This window comes from Rhinolophus sinicus, linkage group LG11, assembly GCF_036562045.2.
Source record: "Rhinolophus sinicus isolate RSC01 linkage group LG11, ASM3656204v1, whole genome shotgun sequence".
In the NCBI taxonomy this organism is placed as follows: Eukaryota; Metazoa; Chordata; class Mammalia; order Chiroptera; family Rhinolophidae; genus Rhinolophus; species Rhinolophus sinicus.
In genome coordinates this window covers 9,601,307-9,624,680 of record NC_133760.1, presented here as the reverse complement: position 1 = coordinate 9,624,680, position 23,374 = coordinate 9,601,307, and the positions used below count along the sequence as shown (strand labels likewise).

At 35.5% G+C, this 23,374-nt stretch overlaps 1 protein-coding gene and 1 long non-coding RNA gene across 8 annotated transcripts; one reads left to right on the top strand and one right to left on the bottom strand.

Moving 5' to 3' along the window:
- Positions 1 to 2,078: 2,078 nt before the first annotated feature.
- On the bottom strand, positions 2,079 to 23,342 carry ZNF404 (zinc finger protein 404). Of its 7 annotated transcripts, none has more exons than XM_074314212.1 (5): positions 23,306 to 23,342; positions 22,455 to 22,525; positions 15,382 to 15,457; positions 12,950 to 13,076; positions 2,079 to 6,900 (listed from the first exon to the last, which is right to left on the bottom strand). In XM_074314212.1, exons 3-5 carry the CDS (start codon positions 15,388 to 15,390, stop codon positions 5,384 to 5,386), a joined length of 1,653 nt encoding a protein of 550 aa, XP_074170313.1. In that variant the 5' UTR covers positions 15,391 to 15,457; positions 22,455 to 22,525; positions 23,306 to 23,342; the 3' UTR covers positions 2,079 to 5,383. The 7 variants fall into 7 exon arrangements, 6 of the variants coding, with proteins under 6 accessions (XP_074170313.1, XP_019612133.1, XP_074170312.1 ...); XM_019756574.2 differs by having other exon boundaries at positions 23,285 to 23,331; XM_074314211.1 differs by having other exon boundaries at positions 23,223 to 23,319.
- Positions 11,484 to 21,511, top strand: LOC109460814 (uncharacterized). Its single transcript, XR_012490028.1, has 3 exons — positions 11,484 to 11,741; positions 15,358 to 15,519; positions 19,426 to 21,511. It is a non-coding gene; the product is annotated as an uncharacterized LOC109460814 (long non-coding RNA).
- Positions 23,343 to 23,374: the final 32 nt, after the last annotated feature.

Here is a 23,374-nt window from a genome sequence, read left to right as displayed (position 1 = left end):
TTTCTGCAGAGTGGAAAACTTGTATTTGCTACATTGGAAGACAATAACATTTAGAAAAATAATGCACTTAGGAAAAAAAATAAATCACAATACTAAAATCTCACGTGAAAAAATAACCAGGATAAATTTTAGATGAGTCCACAGTTAGACCCATAGTTGTGAAATATTGAGTGCTTAAAAATAGTCGAATGAACGAGAGCTGTTTGTAAAAGGACTATTTGGAGATTTTTGCTTTCCCACAACTGACAAAGTAAGTTCTGAAGATTTGAGTGTCACAGCTGATGAGCACAAAGGTGCTGAGGGCTGGAAAGCAAGCAGCCAGGACCATAATGATGTTCACCAGTCGCAGGCTTTGGTTGACAAAGCAAGTCGTGTAAAGTGATAAGACAGGAGAGAATAAAAGGAAACATATCAGCTCCCTGGGAGGACAGTGTGAGGGGCGCTAGGCTCTGAGGAGCCCATTTTATGACTCAGGCTCAGCACCAGTGATGTGGTCAGTGGGTGGTTTTCTATCCGTTACTGGTTCTGGGAAATAAGTAATACGTCTCTCCTTAAGACACTCAGAGTCAATTACATCCCTTTCCTGTGGTCTAGAAAGAAGCTGAGGAGGGGAATACAGTTTATGGCTTTTCCTCACATAGACCAAAGGGATAGCTCTTTCTGAATGTTTTTCTAAAGCCAGTCTTGATGACAGAGAAAACAAGAAAAAAATGAAACCACGTTTTCTATGTCTACATGTATGCTCAAAGTTAGATGTGTCTATGATTTTATATATTCCTCAAACCATTTCTGAAATAGAGGTGTTGCGGTCCCCAATTTAAAGAAAAGGTTTAAAAGGTTGGAAGGTTTAGTTATGGAGAAAAGGGAGAATTCTAGCAAGTGTAAAAGTAGAAAAGGATGGGCAGGGAGTTTCAGAAAGCCCAGGAACAAAAAGGAAAGAAACAGGAAGAGGATAACACTACAGTAAAACACAGACTCTATTACAGCCATCAATTTGTCTATAACCCTGAGATTAAATAAAAGGTTTATTAAGATTCCTGGGGCCACAGAGCCACTTTTTATACTAAAATGGAGGAAGATTCACACAGCAGCAGACCTCTGATACTTGAATGGTGAGCCTGTCATTGCCAGGGTTTGCGCCAAAGGGCATGAGAAAGAACCTGACCCTGAGTTATAGTTTTGGGACCATGATCTCATTTCCCACCAATGCAGCCATTATAATGTCTCTGAGAAACTTTGGGTTCAGGAAATAGTAACACGAGCAGTTACCAACTAGTACTTAATGAGAAAACCCAGAGAGACCAATGTACTTTGTTGACAAATGTTCCTGCGATATGGGGAAGCAGACAGTGTCTTGAGAGTGCAGCAGAGGGGACTTGCGTAGCTTCTGTGCAGAACCTGTGGAGATACAGCATGAGCGACTACCAGTAACACTCATGTCCCCGCGCTGACATTTGCGTCTGCCACTTGCTTTTCTCCTGATTCCACAATCTATTCACCTCACCCCCCTGATGACACTAGTCTCTGTTTACTGCCCGACAGCTGAGGTAAACTTGACTTTTCAGTAGCCAGGATTTTTCTTGGACTATTAGCCCCACGGAGACCTCTGGTTTTCCCATTGCTGGAAGAAAGTGATTGCTTTTAAAAGTCCAGGTCTTTAAGTAAATGCCTGATGTTTCAGTGATACACCAAACTTGGACCGATGGAGTCTATTACCTGCCAAGTATTGTTCCCTGTACTGAGTACAGAGCAGGAGTTGGGAAATTTTTTTCTGTACAGGGTCTGACAGTCAATATTTTAAGAATTTGTTGGTCACACCGTCTCTGGCACAACTACTGAACTCTGAGGTTGTAGCGTGAAAGAAGCCATAGATAGTATGTAAATCATTGAGTATGGCCGTGTTCCAATAAAACTTTATGGACAAAAACACTTGAAACTCATAATTTTCAACTGTCAGAAAGTATTATTTGTCCTCTAATTTTTCGAATCATTAAAAAAATGAAATACCATTCTTATATTTGGTTTTGCTTATATTTGGTTTGCATATTTGCTGTAGCCATATAAAAACGATGGCTGGATTTGGCCCAGGAGCTCTAGTTTTCTGACTCCTGCTATAGATGAATAACAAAAGAGTCAAAATTCTTGCTGTGATGGACATTTTATTTGACATAGAATAATCCGAATATAAATAAACAGAAAGTGACACATTGTGATGAGTGGTAAGCAGGAAAAATAATATTTTTTGAGTAAAAAAAGATATCAAATTTTAGATGGCGATAAAGCAAGATAAATATTAGTTTAGTTTAGATAGTTTTGTTACAATATTATGAAAAAAGACTAAAAATTGTATTTTATAAAAAGTGAAAAAAAATTAAGCTGCCTAACAGTACACATAGAATACAGATCTTTTTAAAACTATCAAAGATCTATTAGTTCAAAAACAGAAAAGCTGCATATACTCTTCTTTAGTTTTAGATGAGTTGTACAATGTGAAATACTGTCCAATTAATACTCTGGGTACATTTTGCCTCAAAAGATTTCCAAATCAAAAAGAAAGGTTGTCAATTTGTAGCCTACAAAATCAGATTCATAGCATAGGTTTTTAAAATCTTTCAGATATGACAAAAAATATTTCCACAAGGTATGAAAAAAAGTCATTTCTATTATAACAGATGGTGCTCCAGCTATGTTAGGTTAAAAATGTGGATTCCTTGGAATTTTAAGGCAAGAGATTGATGTTTTCCTAATTGCATTGCTCCACAGTATGAAAAGTATAGTTTAGTATATATACATGTAAACATTATGAATCAGAGTCACTTTATGGAACTGTTGAAAGATATAGAAAACAATGAATTTATTTTATGTTCTTTGCTAGTACTCAGTGGTTGAATGGTGGAATAGTTTTATAAAGATTTACTGTACTTTGAACTCCAAGACATTCTTTAAAAAAGTACTTGTCAAATATTTCATAATTAAATCACAACAAATGACAGTATGATTTGTTTTCCCACCAGTATCACACTGCATATGAACAAACAAAATCTGAAACTCCAAGGACAGAAAAAACTTTTTTATGACCTACCTAAAAGGGTAGGAACATTTGTTGAAACAAACTTTTCATAAGTTAATGATAATTTTATATATATTTATAGCATGAGTAAATATGCAGAAGTATTTCACTGGAATCAAAAGCCTTGTGAAAGTATATTTGCAATGAAGAAATAGGAAATCTTGGTAAAGAAATAGAAACTATAGAAATACTAAATGAAAATTCTATAACTGAAAAATGCAGAACCTCAGATTAGATGTGATAGATAAGCTGAATATCAAAGTGGAGATGGCAGGAAAAATATCAGTGAACTTGAAGACAGAGCAATAGAAATGATCCAATCTGAAAAACAAAAAGACTGAATAAAAGAGCCAGTGAATAATGTCAAAAGATTTAACATATGAATACTTGGAATCCCAGGAGAAAAGCATAAAAAATACCTGAAGATATAATGGCCAAAATTTTCTGAAATTTGGTGAAAGGCATAAAGGTACAGATTTCAGAAGCTCAGAGAACCCCACACAGGATTAACACAAACCATACCTAGGTACATCATAGTCAGACAATTTGATAACCAAAGGTAATGAGAAAATCTGGAAAGCACTCTGAAAAATGACACATTACATACAGAGGAAAAATAATTCAAACGACTTACAACCCAGGGAGGCCAGGAGTCAGTGATACATTATCTTTTTTTATATAAAAATAAAAACAAAACCCATAATGCTATATAGCAAGAACAAAATATCCTTCAAGAACAAAGGCATTTCAGTAAAAGAAACTATGAAAATTTGTTACCAGCAGATGTACATGTCAAGAAGTGCTAAATGGATTTCTTCAAGCTGAAGGGAAATGATACCAGATGGAAATTCAGATCATTGGGAAGGAATGAAGAGCATGGGAAAAAGTAAATGTATGGGTACATATAAAAGATGGGGTTTTTGGTCTTAGTTTCTTTAAAATACATAAGACTAAAATTTCCAAGTTGAGTGCCAATGTGATTTTCCATGGGTTACTTATTAATTGGAAAGAAAAAAATGTAGTGATACAATATAGAGAGCTGGTGAACAAGAGATCAAACATAATTTCATTAGTATGTCACCTGATATTTTACAATATTAAGTACATAATATTATCTATGAAGTAGTCTTGCCAAAAATGTTACATCTGAAACCTAATCAAGTTTCTAGACATAACCTCTAGTTCACAATACAAATGATAGAGAAATAAGTTAAGCTTATCTTGAGAAGCAATAGGACAAATACAGAATATACAACCTTATATAGGTTACTTCTCTTGAGTCTTCAGAATGTCTAAGTCACAAAAAAGGTGACCAAAATAGACTCAATAAGCCATATCATATGAAAGATATGAGCTTAGTTTGGTTCTCAGGTTTTAAAAAAGACAGTACTTTAAAAAAGACATTCTTTAAACAATTGGAAAAATTTGTAGATGGACTGAATATTACAGGACACTATAGGGTTACTGTTAATGTTTTTTTTAGGTGACAATGGTATGGTGGTCATGTAGATTATCTTTAAATCTAGGAATTGTATGTTGATTTCTTAGAGGTGAAGTGATACCTAAAACATTCACTCACAAAGCACAGCAAAATGGTATGTAACATATATATCATTTACATATTATATATTCAATATGTAATGAGTGTAATATATGTGCATCTGTATATATACATTTTCATACATAGAGAGAAATCTATATCAGACACACTGAATCTAGGTAGAGGGCAAACAATTTTTCATTGTTTTACCTTCTATGTACATTTGAAAATTTTAAAAAACTTGAGGAAAAGTTCTCTTTGTCAGTTTGTCTTTTGGCTACCCAATTGTTAATTTCTAATTTCTTTGAATTATAAGGGATGTGGATTGTACGTTATCTGTATTACAGAATTTATTGTAAGAAAATTTCTTTAAACCACGCTCCAATTTTTCAACAACTATAGTCAACATTCAACAAAGGCAAGGTTTTTTTCCCCATTATTGATCCTCAGGGGGATGAGCTTTGAATAAAAAAGCTTGTTGTTTAATATATTCTGAGATTTTGTCCAGAATGAATGACCTGAAATAAAATATGACTGAGCGATGACAGAAATATTTTTAAAATAACCATGCTCATAGTGTCTTCCTTCCACATGAATTTATTTATAGTAAGACTAGTGATCATCATAAATATTTAGTGAGCAAATAGTATGTGCCAAATACCCTTCCAAGAGTTTATATGTTAAATAATTTAATCTTTACCATAACACCATTGTGGAGTAGAATAGTGATAATGATCAAGGATGTGCCATGGTGACAGGCTTTCAGACTCTAATTACATTAGTTTCTCACCACTGTGAAATCTTAGATGTTGAGTAAGTTGATAGCAACGACTAAAGGCCTTCCCACACTCCTCACATTTGTGTGGTTTCACACCAGTATGAATTCTCTGATGTTGAGTAAGTCGATCACTACGATTAAAGGCCTTCCCACATTCTTTACATTCATAGGGTTTTTCACCGGTATGAATTCGCTTATGTTGAGAAAGACCGGAGATAGAACGAAAGGCCTTTTTACATTCTTTACATATATAGGGTTTCAAACCAGTATGAATTGTCTGATGATAAATTAGTTGAGAATTAAGTCTAAAGGTTTTTCCACATTCCTTACATTCATAGGGTTTCTCCCCAGCATGAATTGACTGATGTGTCTTAAGGTCTCCAACACGACTGAAGGCTTTCCCACATTGTTTGCATTCATATGGTTTCAAATCAGTATGAATTATCTGATGTTGAATAAGGTATGAATGAAGTTTAAAAGTCTTTCCACATTCTTTGCATTCATGTGGCTGCTCACCAGTATGAATTCTCTGATGTTGTGTAAGTTGAGAGCCTCTACAGAAGGCCTTTCCACATTCCTTACAATCATAGAGTTTCTCACTACTATGAATTCTCTTATGTTTAAGAAGGCTCGAGCCCCTGCTGAAGGCCTTTCCACAGTCCTTACATTCATGTGGCTTCTCACCAGTATGACTTCTCTGATGTTCAATGAGTAAATAGCTGCGAACAAAAGCCTTTCCACATTGCTTACATTTATATGGTTTCTCACCAGAATGAGTTTTCTTATGTTGATAAAGACTTGAACGATGACCAAAGGCCTTCCCACATTCCTTACACATATAGGGTTTCACACCATGATGCATTTTCTGATGTAGACACATATGTCGGTACAATCTAAAAGTTTCTGCACATTCCTTACATTCGTAGGGTTTCAAACCAATATGAATTTTCTGATGTTCAGCAAGGTGAGAATGACGTCTAAAGGCCTTCCCACACTGCATACATCCATAGGGTTTCACACCACTATGAATTATCTGATGTTGAATGAGCTGTGAATAAAACCTAAAGGCCTTCTCACATCCATTACATTCATAGGGCTTCAAATCGGTGTGTATTTTTTTATGTCTGATAAAATGCTGGAGAACTATAAAGGCCTTTCCACATTCCTTACATTCATAGGGTCTCACATCACTGTGGTCCCTCAGTTGTTCAGTAAGGTGTGAGTATTTTCTAAAGCCCTTCCTACAGTCCTGCCATTCATATTTCTCTCTAGTGTGAATTCTCTGATGTAGAGGAAGGGATATATGTTTTCTGAATATCATTTGACTAAAATATCCCACTTTATGTTCCTGTTGTCTCCCACATTCAATTCTGCCCTGTGGGTCATTTCTGAAAATAAACCTCATAAGGTTCAAGGTTTTACTTCTTTTCATTGTCTCCCAATGGTATGAATTTACTTCATAATTGCTTTTTTCTGAAGATAATTTGTTGGTCTCAGTTGTGAAATCAAAGTCTGAAAGAAAATGAGAAAACAAACAAATGCTATTTTCCTGTACTGGGGGTGGTGAGAGACCTTCTATAGTAAAAAGAATGATAAATTGACAAGTATTTCCATTAGAAGTAGAAGGGTCATAAAATTCTAAAACGCTGTCATGAAATTTTTTAAAGGCAAGAAGAGCTCAGAAAATTATGAGAGTTCACGAGAATGTAGTTTTGTGAGTAAGCAAACAGAAAACGTCAGTAGTTCTTACATTTAGTTTGGGATCAGAATTACCAGGGGAACCTCTTACATGTACTACCTTTTCGATAACCACTGAGACTCTGTGAATCAGAAGCTATAGGAGTAGGTCCTGGTCATCGAACTGCATTTCTAACATTATCTGCCAGGTGGCTCTCTACGTAATTTTTTCAATGATTTGTCTTTATCTTAGACTGAAACCCAAACACATAACCATAATTTGTGTCCCCTATATCCTACCACTCTGCATCTTCTCAGCTACTAGAACACACCACAACCTTTCCCATCACCGGGGCTCATGCAGGTGCTCCACCCCTCAGGAATCCTCTTAGGTGGTTTCTTTCAGTGACCATCTTCAGGTTGCAGGTTAGAAACCACTTCCTCAGAAAGGCTGCCTCTGCTAACTCTGTGTAAATTCATACCCTTATTCTGCATTCCAACACCTAATCTCTGCTTTCATCACATATTGATGGTCTCATTTGTTTTACCATTTATTTTCTTATTCTAAAGCTCAAGTATAGATGCAAAACATCCTTCAACTACCACTGAAAAACAAGTCCCTACCACAAAGTATTAAATAATTAATTGTAGCATAAAATATTGAATTAAAAAAGTAATTTGGATGAAAATAAAGGTAAACAGTGATGAAAATCGTGGTCACTGAGGAAGGCAGCTGAGTAAAATAACCATTGAGTTTCTGAAAATGATGCAACAGTTAACTACACTGTTTCCCTAAAAATGAGACCTAGCCAGACCATCAGCTCTAATGCGTCTTTTGGAGCAAAAATTAATATGACTTGGTCTTATTTTACTATAAGACTGGGTATAATATAATATAGTATAATGTAATTAATATAATATAGGGTCTTATATTAATTTTTGCTCTGAAAGACATATTAGAGCTGATGGTTTGGCTAGGTCTTATTTTCAGGGAAACAGGTAGTTCTCCCTGATTCTAATCTCTTACACCTTATTATAGTAAAATATGCTTTTCTCTATCATTTATATTACAGATGAGAAAGATGCACATCCAAATTAGCTCAGTCAAAAATATAAGTGGAAAAAGTTGGTAACTGATCATTCTCCAGTTGCATTTCCCTTTAAAAATATACATGTCTCTACCACTATTGTTCAGTCTTTCCTGTGCATAGTCATGCCTATTTTCTGTTTTTATCCCAGTCAAGGTAATCAGTTATTGTATTACCTTCATTGATAGAGTTTTAGTATCACCCATCTGTCCTACAGATGTTCACTCTGTTTTGTTTCTCTGATACCTTTCCCAAATTCTCCCTTCTACTCCTTTACAGCCAAGGCTAATTATTCTTGAATTTTGCAGAAATGTATTTCAGTAATTTTTCAGGAATTGTATTAATATTATTTCTAAAGGCTCATGTAAATCTAAGCAAATACATTTGGTGATGTTTGGGAAAAAATAGGCTAAATAATACGAGGGACGAGTCTGGGAAACTGAGTGCATGGGACTCCTCAACAAAGGGTACGTTGAAGGTAGGCCAAAGACTGGTAAACCAGGTGACAGAGCAGCTTGAAGCAATCTAATGTGATAAATAGGTCAAGTATGAGTTCAAGACAAGTAGAATTCTTCTACAAATAAAGTATGGTATGTTTACAAAGTTGAAATAATACAAACAATATTCTCCGAAGCAATAAGAAATGAGTAACAATCATAAAAAGCCAAAAACACTTTCTGTTTATAAATAAAAAGCTCTCAATGACTATTGTTAGGTCAATAAGAATATAAAACCACAGAACTTTTTGAGGACAATGATAATGAAACTACCATGCATCAGAATCAATGGCCTTAACTATAGTGCTGCAAACTCAGACAGAAAGGCCTACATCTAATGGGAAATAAAATGAATGAATTAAGCATTCTACTTAAAAATTAGGAAAAGAAAAAAATTAGAAAAGGAATGATGATGTAGATTGAAGAAGACAGAAAAGGGAAATCAATACAATAAGAGCAAAATTTAACTAAAACCGGACAGTTGACCCATACAGACCACTAGCTCACATATATTTGGGAACAAAAGGAGGGAAATCCAAACATCATGACAATAGTGAAATAGTCATCAATAAAGAAATAGAGAATGTTAAAAAAAATACAACTATGCAAATAAGTTTGAGATATACATGAAATGATGAATATTTCTGAAAATATAATTTATCAAAACTGACTCCCAACTAGATTTACTGACTTTGTTTCTAAAAAATACAATATGAAAAGGAAAAAAAGCAAAAAACCTTACAGTAAAGAAAACTGACAGATGCTACGTTAAAGAAGTTTTTAAGGTTAACCTCCCAGGATAAATCATGTTATCACATATTCCCAATGTGATACGATGAGAAGGGCACTTCTCTGGTATTCTTCCCCCAAATCCATAATCTCAGTTTAATCCTAAGAAAACACCAAACAAACCCAAGTTTGGGGGCACTACAAAATACCTAACCAGTACTCTTCAAAGGTATCCAGGTCATGAAAGGCAAGGAAATACAGGAACTATCACAGATTGGAAAAAACTAAGAACATGATGACTGAAAGCAGTGTATCCTGGATTGGATCCTGAAACAGAAAAAAAGTGCAAAAACTGGTGAAATGTGAATAAAATATGGAGTTTAGTAAATAGTATTAATATTTTAAAATGTTAATTTGATAGTTTTCATAAATGTATACGATTATGTAAGATACTATCATTATGGTACTAGAACTCTTTGTACCCTATTTGTAACTCTTCTGTATAAAATTATTTCAAAATAAAAAGTAAAACAACAACATACCGACTCCAGAAGAGATGGAAAACCTGAACAAACCAATTTCCACTAAAGAAACAGGAAAAACATTTGTATATTTATCTCCACAAAAAGCTGGTCACAATTAGCTCCCCTGTTGGCCAGGTTTCAGTCTCTATAAAACTATTTTCTGCTAATGTGAACTGGGGTGCCTTGGAGTAATAATAGCTAATTCCTAGTCCAGGGCAGGTAAGATACAATGTGAATCTGGGACCTCTTGTACTGAAGTGCAAAGGAGCTTTCAAAGACGGAGTCAGTAATTTGTGCTTCTGGTCATGTAGCATTAAGAAGGATACAAGTCACCCTCCTACCTTAAATACCTAGAAAACCAAACAAAATATACAAAACAATGCCTTTCAGATATTGAGCAGCAGGTAGTGCAGGATAGTAATCCCCGAGAGAAGAAACAAATGAAGAGAGCCCTACAAATGCCACAAAGCATGGGGAGGGGGAGCTAAAACAGAGCCCAGCGGTATCCTTGAGTTGAAAAGACAGAATAGAGAGTTAAAGGAGAGAAAGAAGTATAGAAGTTGCAAGACTGAGTTTTGGAGAGCAGGGAGCTGCAAGGAGAGATACCTCTAGAGATCTGTAGAAGGATCCCCTTGAGACTTTGAGTACAAATCTGGACAGGAATGTGAGGAAATGAATGAGGCCACTGAATGTACTACCAGATAGGATTAGGCAGAACAATCCCTGGAAATCACACAGGTTAGGGGATAATTCCTTTTCTACCAATCAGAGTGGAAAAACCCTGTAACACATGAGATTTCAGAGTCCCCAGAAGGGTATGACCTCAGTAGTGGGGCCAAATTAGCCCTTGTGTAAAAGCTGTTCTGGACCCACTCTAGCAGAGCTTTAAAAGCAAACCACAAAAAGGACCAACATGTTTTATATTACATAACTGCATCCCATAACAAAGCCCAAAAACATACAAAAGAATATTAAAAATCCAGCATCCCAACATAGTAAATTTCAAACAATATCTGACATCTAATAGAAAATTATCAGGTATGAAAATAGGAAAATAATGACCCTTACTAGGCGAAAACCCAAAAGAAACAGACCAAGGAATGACACAGATAATGGAATTAGTAGACAAGGATATTAAAAGAGCTATTATAAATATACTCCATATTTTAAAAAAGATAGTTTCCCATTTATCTCTTACTTTCTATAGTTTATTCTTTATTAGGCTCAACATACAAAGAGCTCATAGGGAAAATTTCCCGAGTATTTTTTCATGTTCAAACTGCTGCACTTATCCCTTAAGGACAAACCATCTAGGCCTGAATCTTCCAATTTATGGGAAGATTCTTGATGACTAATTCAATTGTTTTAGTGCTTATGAGACTTCAGGTTTTGGTCTTTGTTTTTTCCTCAAGAGGAAATTTTTGTACATTAAAATTTTCTAATATATTTCATTTGACTTTTTAAAGTTTTTGGCATAATGTTTTCCAAAATATCATATTTTCACTGTTTCTAAGAAGGTGCTTTTTTCCCCTTACATAGGGTTTTTTCTTGATTCATGTTGAAAAATTTTATTAGTTCTTTGAGATAATCAAATTTATAGTTGTGACTTGCTCTTTTGTATGTTTAGTTTTTATTTCATTAATTTCTGTTATTTCTTTTATTATTTCCTTTCTTCTACACTCTTTAAGTCTATTATGCTCCTCCTAACTTATCAAGTGGATGTTTTGCTTATGAATTTTCAGCATTTCTTCTGGAAATAAAAGATCCATTGGGAGAGGAGGCTTACCTACCACCACCTTTCTCCTGCAGAAACTCAATGATTCTGAGTACAGCTAGAGGTAAAGGCACAGTGATTAAAAAGACAGGTAGCTGAGTGTTACCAAAACTGAAAACCAGCACTGACCCAGCCTAGTTCCTGATTGTATTATAGTGATCAGCCTATTATTACATCAGACTAAATATAGGAAAATGTAAATATTCTCTGGTAGAAGATACCATCATTTAGAGCCATCTTTAGAAGATACCATTATTTAGAACCACGAGTACACAATGTCCAGTATACAATCAAAATTACTAGTAACTTGAGGAGGCATTGCCAATATGATGAATAACAAGAGGAAAAAAGAAACAATAAAAGCAGACCCACAGATGATAAGAATTCTAAAACAACTACGAACAAAATGTTTAAGAAAACAGATGAAAAACAGTAATGAAAAGAAAGTAAATAAAAGAATGAAGAATTTCAACAGATTGGATGTTACAAAGACAATCAAATTGAATTTATAGAACTGAAAAAGATATCTGATATGAAAAACCCCCTCTTTAAAAGCAGGCTCATCAAAGCAGAATACAGGATAAGTAAGCTGGAATACAGGTCAACAGAAAATAATATAGAGAAAAGAAGATAATACATGATAAAATTGAGATATGTTCAAAAGAATTAGCACAGGTATAATTGGAGTCCCAGAAGAGAGGAAAGAATGGTCAGTATTTTCCAAAAACTGAACAAAGACTTTCACTTTGCAGGACAATCTATCAAATCACTGCAAGCCAACATTTCCACTGCTATAAGTATAAAAAACAATATGAAAAAAGATAATGTTCTTGATTCATTCTACTACTGCAAAAATTATCAAGGGTCTTTTGTAGTAAAGAGAAAACCAGGACCTTGTGTTACCTGTTCTCCATGTAGGTGGACCAGCAATTAAAATAGAATGTTTATGGCTATTCTGAACATACACACAATATGAAATTTGTTTTCTTTGCCAGTGGGTATGCAGAAAAACGCCAAGAATTCAAACCTTTAGTCATTTAGAAAAAGGAGCAATTGTAAGACGGGGCAGAGGGAGATAAAAAGGTAAATGAAAGATAAAGAAGATTCAGGAGCTGAATGGAAGTGCCCATTTCCATATAACAAAGTCAAAATAGTCTTTTGAGAATAAGGAGAAATTTAGCTTGTTTCTTGGCACAGAACATAAAATACACAGTGGAGAAAGCAGATATTCCAGACAGCAGATTCTACATCATTTCAGGCCGATGTCCTTACCCAGTGAGACCAGGTTAGTATAATTCTCCAACATCACATCTCGGTACAAATCCCTCTGATCTGAATTTAGGCACTCCCACTCCTCCTGGTCGAAGTCTATGGCAACATCACTGAATGTCAGTGGCACCTGAAATGACAAACCCATGTATTATTTGTAAAAGTAAAGGAAAAAACATTCAAGATGGAATAATGAATTGCAGTAAAAGGACAATATATACGAACAAGTAGGATGAAGTTACAAGATCATAACATGAGTAGATGAGAATAAATAAATTAGTACCTGAAGTAGAGTGCATACACACTTTTGAAGAATCCTTTTGAAGCACACAACATTTCTTCAAAAATACAGAAAAACTTAAATGCCAAATATATGAAAATGAAGAAAGTAATCAGATTTTTCCCAATTAAATGACATTGTCTATATATAAGCATAATACCTACTGTGTACCTAAATCACAGACTATTAGTAAATGCAAGTTCTTACATCGTTTCTCTTCAAGGAATATGTAAAAATAGTGGATTGTTTTTCCCCCCAAAAAAATAAACCATAAAATCTCTTCCAGCCAAAATGGAATAACAGGAATTGGATTTACCCTCCCACATGAAATAACCAGAAGCCTGTATAAAATGTATGAAATTATGGTTTTTAAGACAGAAAACATTGGGCAATGAAAAACTATCCCTAAGAGACAAGTAACAAATGAAGTGGACTTTATGATTGCCCTAGCTTACTGCCAGAAGAGAGTACTACTCCACAACTATTAGAATATTAAAAGTAAAAACACTGACCATTTTAAGTATTGGCAAAGATGTGGAAAAAATGGAACTGATACTCTGCTGGTAGGAATGTAAAATGGTACAATCACTTTGAAAAATAGTTCACTGGTTTCTTAAAAAGTTGAACATCCATATGACCCAGCCATTTCACCTTAGTGTTTGCCCAAGAGAAATGAAAGCAGAGATTCCATGAAGGTTCATAGCAGCTTTATTTGTAATAGCCCCAAATGGAAAGCACCCAAATATCCATCAACAGGGGAGTGGATAAACAAATTGGTATATCCTGAAAATAGAATACTAGTCAGCAATAAAATGTAATGTGCTACTAATTAATGTGCAATGACATGGATGAATCTCAAAGTAAACATGTGGAATGAAATAAGAGACAAAAAGGAGTGCATAATGTATGATTCCATTTATATAAAGTTGTAGAAAATGCAAACTAACTATAGTGACAGAAACCAAACAGCGGTTGCCAGGGCACAAAGGTCAGGGTGGGAAGGGGCAGGAAGGAGCAATTAGGAAGGGGTATGAGAAAAATTTTGAAGTAATGGATATGTTTATTATCTTGACTGTGGTGATAGTTTTGCAGGTGTATACATATGTCAAAAATTATCAAGAATAAAAATGAAAAATAAGTATCCAATTTTACATTTTATGAGCAATTTATTGTCAGTTAGATTTCAATAAAAGCAGCTTACAAAGACAAAATACATATACTTAATTATATGTCAATTATACTTAAAAAGGCTGGTAAAGTTTCTATGTTAGGAAATAGTTTGTGTAAAATTAAATAATTTTAGTCACAAATTTATTATGTCAGATTTCGTCCAAAGTATTTCCTTTATTCTGACAAATCAATGTTTTCATTTATTCCTTGTAGACATTAAATTTAATCTTTCTTAAAGTATTAAGGTATTGATAATTATATTAAAATACAAAGTATTGTACTATTATGATATTTAGGTTGGACAGAAGTCCTAACCTCTTCTCCACAGTTCAGTATTATCTTCTACATGTAGTTCTAGGTGATACTCCTGTCTACAATCCCTTACTGAGTTTGAACGCACCAATGCAGCGTGATTCAGATTCACTCAAGACCAGCAGTGTCTGTTCCACTATAAAGTGGACCTTGGTGCGTCATTCATTTCTCAGCGATTCCTTAGCCAGATCCCTGATACCTCTCTAGGCAGGCACCAATCCCATTTCTACCCAAACCTAAAAGCTTTTCAAAGCTGAGATTTCATCTCACACCGAGACTGAGACCACTTATAACCCAATTCTCTCTTATCTGCTTGGAAAACTATAGAGAAAGTTTTCCCTCTTATGGTCAAATAGAACCTTGATTTCTACAGCATGAAACCATGAACCTGACAAGGGAACCTCAAGGTACTTCACTCTTTCACTGCTCCAACACTGCTCTTGAGACCAGACTGAACACATAGCAGATGAATAAACTATCTGATGAATAAGTGAAAATCAGTTCGAAAAAAGAGAGCAAATGAGGAGGACATCATCCTTCTCTGTAATGGGAGAAACTGAAATAGGGTCAGAGATACAGCTTTCTTAGGTAGGAGGTTTCTGGATAAAGAATGAAAGTATTACATTAATTATATATCATACTATTTCAGGAGGGGGAAGAGACATCCACGTACCTGGGCCATGTTTTTAGAATTGCCAATCCTCCTCAGGTTTCCTCTACTAGAGAAGCAGAGTTCAAAGAAGCCAGAGCTGGGGGAGGAAAAAAAGGCCTTGAGACCTGGTGTATCTCAGAACTCCAAAAATTATTTAAGGTAAGATAGCCTTTTAAAAAAATTCCTTCTTCCCCGTGTCCTTGCCAACTCTCCAACCTCCCAAGCACACCAACACATGTCAGGGGACATGAGCAGTCTAGACAAACCCAAGCCCTTTCCCATACCTAGAGAAACAAGCCACACAAGTGTGGTTACAGAGCACAGGTAAGTGGAGTTACACTAATAAAATGTTCTTATATTAGTTATGTGGTAGAAGCTTTAAAGAGATCATATTAAAGATGCATCTTATAATATCTAAGGGAATGACTAAATAATTATACATTTAGTCATAGATTTGTATACATTTATACAAAGATGTACAACCAAAATACCTAATAGAGGAGATAAAACGGAATACTGAAACATAACTGAGTAATAAAAAAGCGGGCAGGAAAAGAGGAATAAAGAATGGATGGGACAAAGAGAAAACATTTTAGCAAGACGGCAGACTTAAGCCACACTGTGTCAGTAATTGCATTAACATGTAAATAGACTAAACAGCAATTAAAACTAAGATTGTCAGATCAAATTAAAATGATAAAATAGGATCGATTATGATGCTTAAAAGAAACATACCTTAACTATAAAGTCACATGTGTTAAAAGTAAATGAGTGAAAAAATATATTTGACAGTAATTAGAAGATCTGTATTAACAACAGATAAAATAGACTTTAATGTATTAAGTAGTATTATAGGGATGTGTCCTATATTTCAACAAGAACATAACAGTAGTTCTACATTTGTTATGTACCTACTAACATAGCTTCATAATATATAAAGCAAAAACAGAATTAAGGGACAGATAAATTTCTAATTAAAGTTGAGGTTTTAATGCCCTCTCTTGGTAACTGATAAAGGGAAGAGAGAAAATAAATCAACGAGGCCATAGACGTTTGAACAGGATTAACCAAATTGACCCAATTGAACATTATACCCCAAACTACAATCTACATGTTCTTTTTAAATGCTCACCTCCTATTCATCAGAATAATAATATTAGTTATAAAACAAGTATTTATAAATTTCAAAGGATTAAAACCCAGTGATAATTATGACCAAGAAATTTATTCAAGAAATGCAAAGGTCATTTAATTTTCAAAAAGCAATCAATGTAATCTTCCAACTTTCTGCATCATTTCATTAGATGCAGAAAAATCATTTGATAATATTCAACATCATCTCATGATAAAAATTCTCAGCAAGCTGGGAAGAAAACATCTTTGATAAAGGGGATCTACAGAATAACACTATAACTACTGTTATATGAAAGGTGACATATGGAGCACTGTCCTTCTGAGTTCAGAAACAAGGCAAGGTTGTCCACTCCCATCACTTCTATTCAAATTTGTACCAGCAGACCTATCCAATACCATAAGGGAAAAATGTGAAATAAAAGGAATAAAGATTGGAAAGAAAGAAGTAAACCATCTTTATTTGCAGATGATATCATTTTGTACACAGAAAAATTTCAGTTCTGTAAACTATTAGAATAAGTGCATTTATTAGCAAAATTGTTGACTAAAAGATCAATGTGTATGTCTGATCACTGCACTGTACACAGCTGAACAATAATGAATGTCAACTACAATTATATATATATATATATATATATAGTTACAAGGAGCGGAGTACAGCATTAGGAATAGAGACAGTGGAAATGTAATGGCTGTGTGTGATGTCAGAGGGGTAGTGGATGGGGGGAGGGGGGTTATCACTGTGTGAGGGATATAAATGATAAATGTCTAACTATTACATTGTTTTGTGCACCTGAAACTAATTAACAAAATGTTTAAAAAGATCAATGTGTAAAACACAACGGTATTAAAGCAAAGCCATTGAAAAATGAAAATATGAAAACCCCAACAGTTTATAAAAAATATAAAACACCTTGCAATAAATCTAACAAAGGTGTTCATGAACTTTAGATGGAAAACAACAAAACATTAATGACAGAAAAAGATGAATTAAATAAATGGAAACATATTCCATGTTTGTGAATTGGAAGACTCAATTTTAAGATTATCAATTCTCTCTAAATTGATCTATTGATTCAGTGCATCTTCAACAATATCAGCTGGTTGGTTTTGTTTTTTTTTTGAGAAAAATAACAAACTCAATCTAAAATTATATGGAAATGCAAAGAAACCAGAGTAGTGAAGACAGTTTTGAAGAACAAAGTTGGGGAAATCACATTACCAGATATCAAAACATAATGTAAAGCTACTATAATTAGAACAGTGGGACTGACACAAGGAATGAAGAATAGACCGACAGAATAGAACAGAGAATCCAGAAAGAGACCTGCACATATATAGTCATGTTTTTTACAATAAAAGTCTGACTGCAACTTAGAGCAGAAAGGATAGTCTTTTCAACAAATGGTGCCCGAGCAATTGGTTATCTGTATAGAAAAAATGATTCTGACCCTGATCCTACTACATACACAGATATAAATTCAAGATGGATCATAGGCCTAAATATGAAAACTAAAACAATAAATAGAGTTTCTGGAAGAAAAAACAGGAAGACATTTTCATGATCTTGGAGTAGGCAAAATTTTCCTTTTTTTGTTTAATTTTTATTTCCATTTATTATAAACTTAGAGAACTAAGTTGCAAGAGTAGTACACAGAATTCTCATATACCCCTGACCCTAATGTTAACATCTTACATGGTACAATGATCAAAACCAGGAAATTAACATTGGCACAATACTATAAATAGCATATTTACTCAAACATCACGTTTTCCCCACAAATGTCCTTTTTTCTTTTCCAGGATCCTATACATGATCCCACATAGCATTTAGCTGTTATTTCTCCTTAGTCTCTTCCAATATGTATAGTCTTTCTTGTGGTAGTGATTTGCAGTTGCTGCCCAAACAAATTACCACAAATTTAACTTAAAATAACACACATTTATTTTTCCACAGTTTCCATGGACCCAGAATCTGGACACAGTTTAGCTGGGTACTCTCCTCAGGCTGGTCTCATAAGCTGCAAAAAAAGTGTCGGTTGGGCTGTGTTCTCAGTTGGAGGCTCAACTGGGGAAGAATACACTTCCACGTTCATTCACATTGTTGGCAGAATTCATTTCCTTGAGGCTAAATGACTGAAGGCCCAACTTTTGCTGGCTGTTAGCTGGAGGATGTCCTCAGGTCCTAGAGGCCACCTGCAAGTTTTTGCAATATGAGATTCTCCAATATTGCCACTTCATCAAGCGAGTATGGCGAGTCTCTAGCTTTAGTCTGCTATGATGGAGTCTTACATGACATAACGTAATCACCAGAAGTGATAGCCCATTACTTTTGCCATATAAAGTAACCTAATCACAGGAGTGACATCCCTTCATCTTTGCCATTTTCTATTGATTAGAAACAAGTCACAGGTCCTGCTCACCCTCCAAGGGAGGGGATCATATATGATTAGATACCAGCAGGCAGGAATCATGGGGCCATCTTAAAGTCTGTCCACCATACCTATCTTCATGCCTTTTCGGGTTAGAGGAGTACCAATCATTTATTTTGTCAAATGTCCCTCTACTTGGTTTGTCTGATAGTTTCATAGTTAGAATAAGGCCATGCAGTTTTGGCACTGCCACAGTGGTGCTGTGCCCCTCGAATATGAAAGGGACCGTGATGTCAGTGCTTTATTACTGGTGATGTTAACCTTGATCACTTGGTTGGAGTGCGTTATGCTGGGTTTCCCCACTGAAAGTTACTATCTTTCCTGTTGTTGTCAGTAAGTATCCTGGATGGTGGAAAATACTTCGACACCATGCAAATCCTCTTTCTCCTCAAACTTTCAGCCACTAATTTTAGCATCTATCCGTGGATTTTGTCTGAAGCAATTGTTACTGTGGTGTTTTCCTAATGGCCATTTTTTTGCCTTTCTTTTTTAAATTTAGGTATAACTGATGTATAATTTAGTCCTGTCGTCAGAGGGGCAGAGAGATCCAGCACAAGGACAAAGTAAAGCCACTCAAGGGACCAAGATGATGATACTTCAAGGAAAAGAGAATGACCAATGAATCTCAAACAAGTCCTTCATAAATTCAGACACCTGAGCCTCCCGAGAGGGTCATATTGAGGGAATAAGAAAACTCCAGAGATCACATTTTGACTTTAAAGATATGGTCACACAAACTCTGCTCCTGTGGTTTTTCAATATCACATCCCTGTACAAGTTCTTCCAAGAGGGCGCAATCATCAGTACTGCACCCAGAAGAGGCTGTTGCCACATTCCCAAATGTAACTATCTTTGAAATTGCAAAGACCTAAGTTCCTTATGGCATGAGAAATTGGAAGAAGTGAATTTGATCAAGATACGAAAATGAGACAGCATGTAGAAGCAGATGTTTTCAGCATTTTGAGTTCAAGAACAGCTGATTGTTTATGTACCAGAACATCCATGTAATGAAATTTTAAGCAGTCATTAAATGCTAAGTTTGAGAAGCTGTTAAGGGAATGAAAATATTCGCGATACAGTGTCAGTAAACAAAATTAAGTTACAAAGACCAAAACCCAATTAAAAAATGGGCAAAGAATTTGAAGAGCCATTTCTCCAAAGAAGAAATACAAATAGCCAATAAGCACATGAAAATATGCTCAGTATCATAAGCCGCCGGGAAAATTCAAATCGAAACCACAAAACCAACTTCCTACCCACTAGGATGGCTATAATAAAGACAGATAATAACAGGTGTTGGTGAGAATGTTGAGAAATTGGCTACTGGGAATGTAAAATGGTGCAGACATTTTGGAAAACAATCTGACAGTTCCTCAAAACAGTTACCATATGAACCAGCAATTCTACTCCTAAGTATATGCCTAAGAGAAATAAAAACATGTCCATACAAAACTTGTACACAAGTGTTCATAGCAGCATCATTTACAACAACTAAAAAGTATTAACAATCCAAATGTCCATCAACTGACGAATGGATAAATAAAATGTGGTAAACCAGACAATGGAATGTTATTTGGTAATACAAAAAAATGAAGCACTGTTCCATGCTAAAACATGGATGAATCTTGAAAACACTATGCTAAGTGAAAGAAGCCAGTTACAAAAGACCACATATGGTATAATTTCATTTTTCTGAAGTGTCCAGATGGAGTGAACTTAATATAGATAAGTAGATAAGTGGTTGCATATGGCTGGGGAGATTGGGGGAAATGGGAAGTGACTGCTAATGGGTTTAGGGTATCTTTTGGAGTGATGAAAATGTTCTGAACTTGAATGTGGTGAGGTTGCACAACCCTGTGAATATACTAAATATTTTAAATTGTACACTTTAAATGGTTGAATTGTGTGTATGTGAATTGTATCTCAATAAAGCTGTTAAAAAATTCGGTTACAAATGCACAAATTTATACACACACAAACTAGGATTACTTTATAAAATATATATATTTATCAATATGGAGAGGAAAAAGTGACAAACATCAATAAATAGAATAAAGTTTGGAAAACTATATATCCATACATTAACATTGCTTATTTGTGCTTTATACTCCTGGTTTTCTTCCTTTTCCTAAAAGTTTATGTAATAAAATTTTAAACAATGGCCATTCCTTAATTTTACACACACACAAACACACTTTTTTTTATTTTTTAAAATAGGTGGAAAAAAATTTCACCCCCACCCCTTTTAATATCCCTGAACCTGAAGATGAAACCTAGTACATTCTAGAACAAAAGTCCTCAAAATTTTGTCTCTGGGAGCTTGTTAGAAATGCCGATTGTCAGCTCAGACCTACTAAATTAGAAACTCTGGGGCTGAGGCCCAACAATCTGTGTTTGAACAAGCCCTCAAATGCACCCTACATTTGGGAACCAATGCTGTTCCAAAAATAGCTGCTGTGTTTTTGCTGAAAGGTTTTACTTCATTCCCATCAGGTCCCAGTGCCTCAACCTACCCTATGATTTGTTTGCCTATAGAAATGTATTTTCATGTAAACCAGAGACCATGTTTGGATGTTTTGTATGTATTAATGGTAGTCTCAATGTGGTTTCCTATTATATATGAGTATTCCTGATGGCTGGGCTTATTTTGCTTCTGAACCTGTCCTCCTAAGCCACAATATCCTGAAAACAGCTTTTGAGACATTTTGTCCCATTTAATGCCACTTTGCATTTAACATCACTAGAATAAAAACAGTAAGGTATAAAAACCAAATTTTGAATTCTCATAATTTGAACATACTCTGGAATTGCTCCTATAGTCAAAATGAGGGCTCTTTTTTAAGAACTTCAATGCAAGTCCCCTGAATTTCTCTAAGTGGCAATTCACACCTTCTATCTTACTTATTCTGAGCTCACTTCCTTACTGGAGAACAAGTTGTATGAGGTATATCTTTCTGTCATTGTAATCCAATGAGTACAAGCATATTGGTATATTTTAAATACCTGGTATTTGACTCCAATTTCAAAACTACAAATATATCCTCACAGAATGACTATAAAAGGACATAATGATCTATACATAATGTTCATTATAGACTAATTTAGTTTTCAGTCAAAAATTAGAAATAATTTTGTTGCTAACAGTAGGCAATAGGTTACATAACTTATGGAGAGAAAGGGTTCAGGGTCCTGACAAGGGTGTCATGTGCATGACCCCACGATTTACAGATATGTCACTACCGTGTTTCCCCCAAAAGAAGACCTAGCTGGAGAATCAGCTCTAATGCGTCTTTCGGAGCAAAAATTAATATAAGACCTGGTCTTATTTTACTATAAGATCCAGTCTTTATAATACTGGGTCTTATATTAATTTTTGCCCCAAAAGATGCATTACAGCTGATTGTCCAGCTAGGTCTTATTTTCAGGGAAACATGGTATTAGCAAAGACATTCGGCAGAAGAAAAAGAAGGGTCTTATGTCTTTAAAATTAACGTCTGTTTTATGAATAATGAAGAAACACAAACTCACCTGGATTTTAACTTTTAGATGCTTAACAAAAATTATTTACTCTTCAGCATCCATTTTTCAGACAGGCAGCACTGGAAAAATAGGAGGCAATCATGAGACATCAGGATTTTCTTGGATATCACAGTAACTTAGAAAACACCGTCCATAACCACACCCTCCGACCCAGTCCACCACACACAACCAGTTGGGCATAGGAAGGAGACTGGAACAGTGTTGACCTTCCCAGTACAAGAAAGGCCAGAGTCACTGATGTCTAAAGTGGAATCTGTCTCTATAGCAGGTTCCTGGGGCTAGAGTTGGAAAATGCTGTGGTTATGAAACATGTAGCTGGCCCCTCGGTGCTTCCGAGGGAGAAACCTCCCAAGAGGGAATCCTACTCTTAGGACCTCCTCCTCGGGGTCGCATACAGCTTCAAAAATAAAAAATAAAAAAAATCTCAAGATCAAGTCTGTGTCTTCTTGCTGGGATCCTCCATTCTTTCATTCTAAGGCTCAGGATCTGGCTTCCCTCTTTTATCTCCTGGAGACCCCAAGTGGCTGTGAGGGGAGAGGGCGGAGGAATCAGCCTTGAGTTCCACTGACAACCCATACGGCCACACATCCCTCGTTCAACCATAAGCCAGGTAGTTAAGCACAATCAACAACAGTCACTGACACAAACGCACACATTCACACACTATTACGGACACACACCTGGTCTCCCATAGACACAGATCTCTGATGCTCACGCAGACACGGGCCTGACACTCCGGGACCACACGCTTCTCACCCCCACCGCGGGTTCCAGTCCGGCTCGGGCCAGGGACTGTGGAAGCCTCCGCTGATGATTACCTTTGGACACGACTAACTCACCACGTAGGGACCACAGCTGATTGGACACCGGAAGAAGACCCAGAGATCGAGGTCGATGAGAGCCCGGTG

Bases quoted from the DNA above. Each gene is read 5' to 3' on its own strand.
- ZNF404 (XM_074314212.1), bottom strand. The intron at 6,901-12,949 runs GTAAGGACATCG...ATTTTCTTTCAG, and splicing joins TACTAACCTGGTCTCACTGG to ACTTTGATTTCACAACTGAG.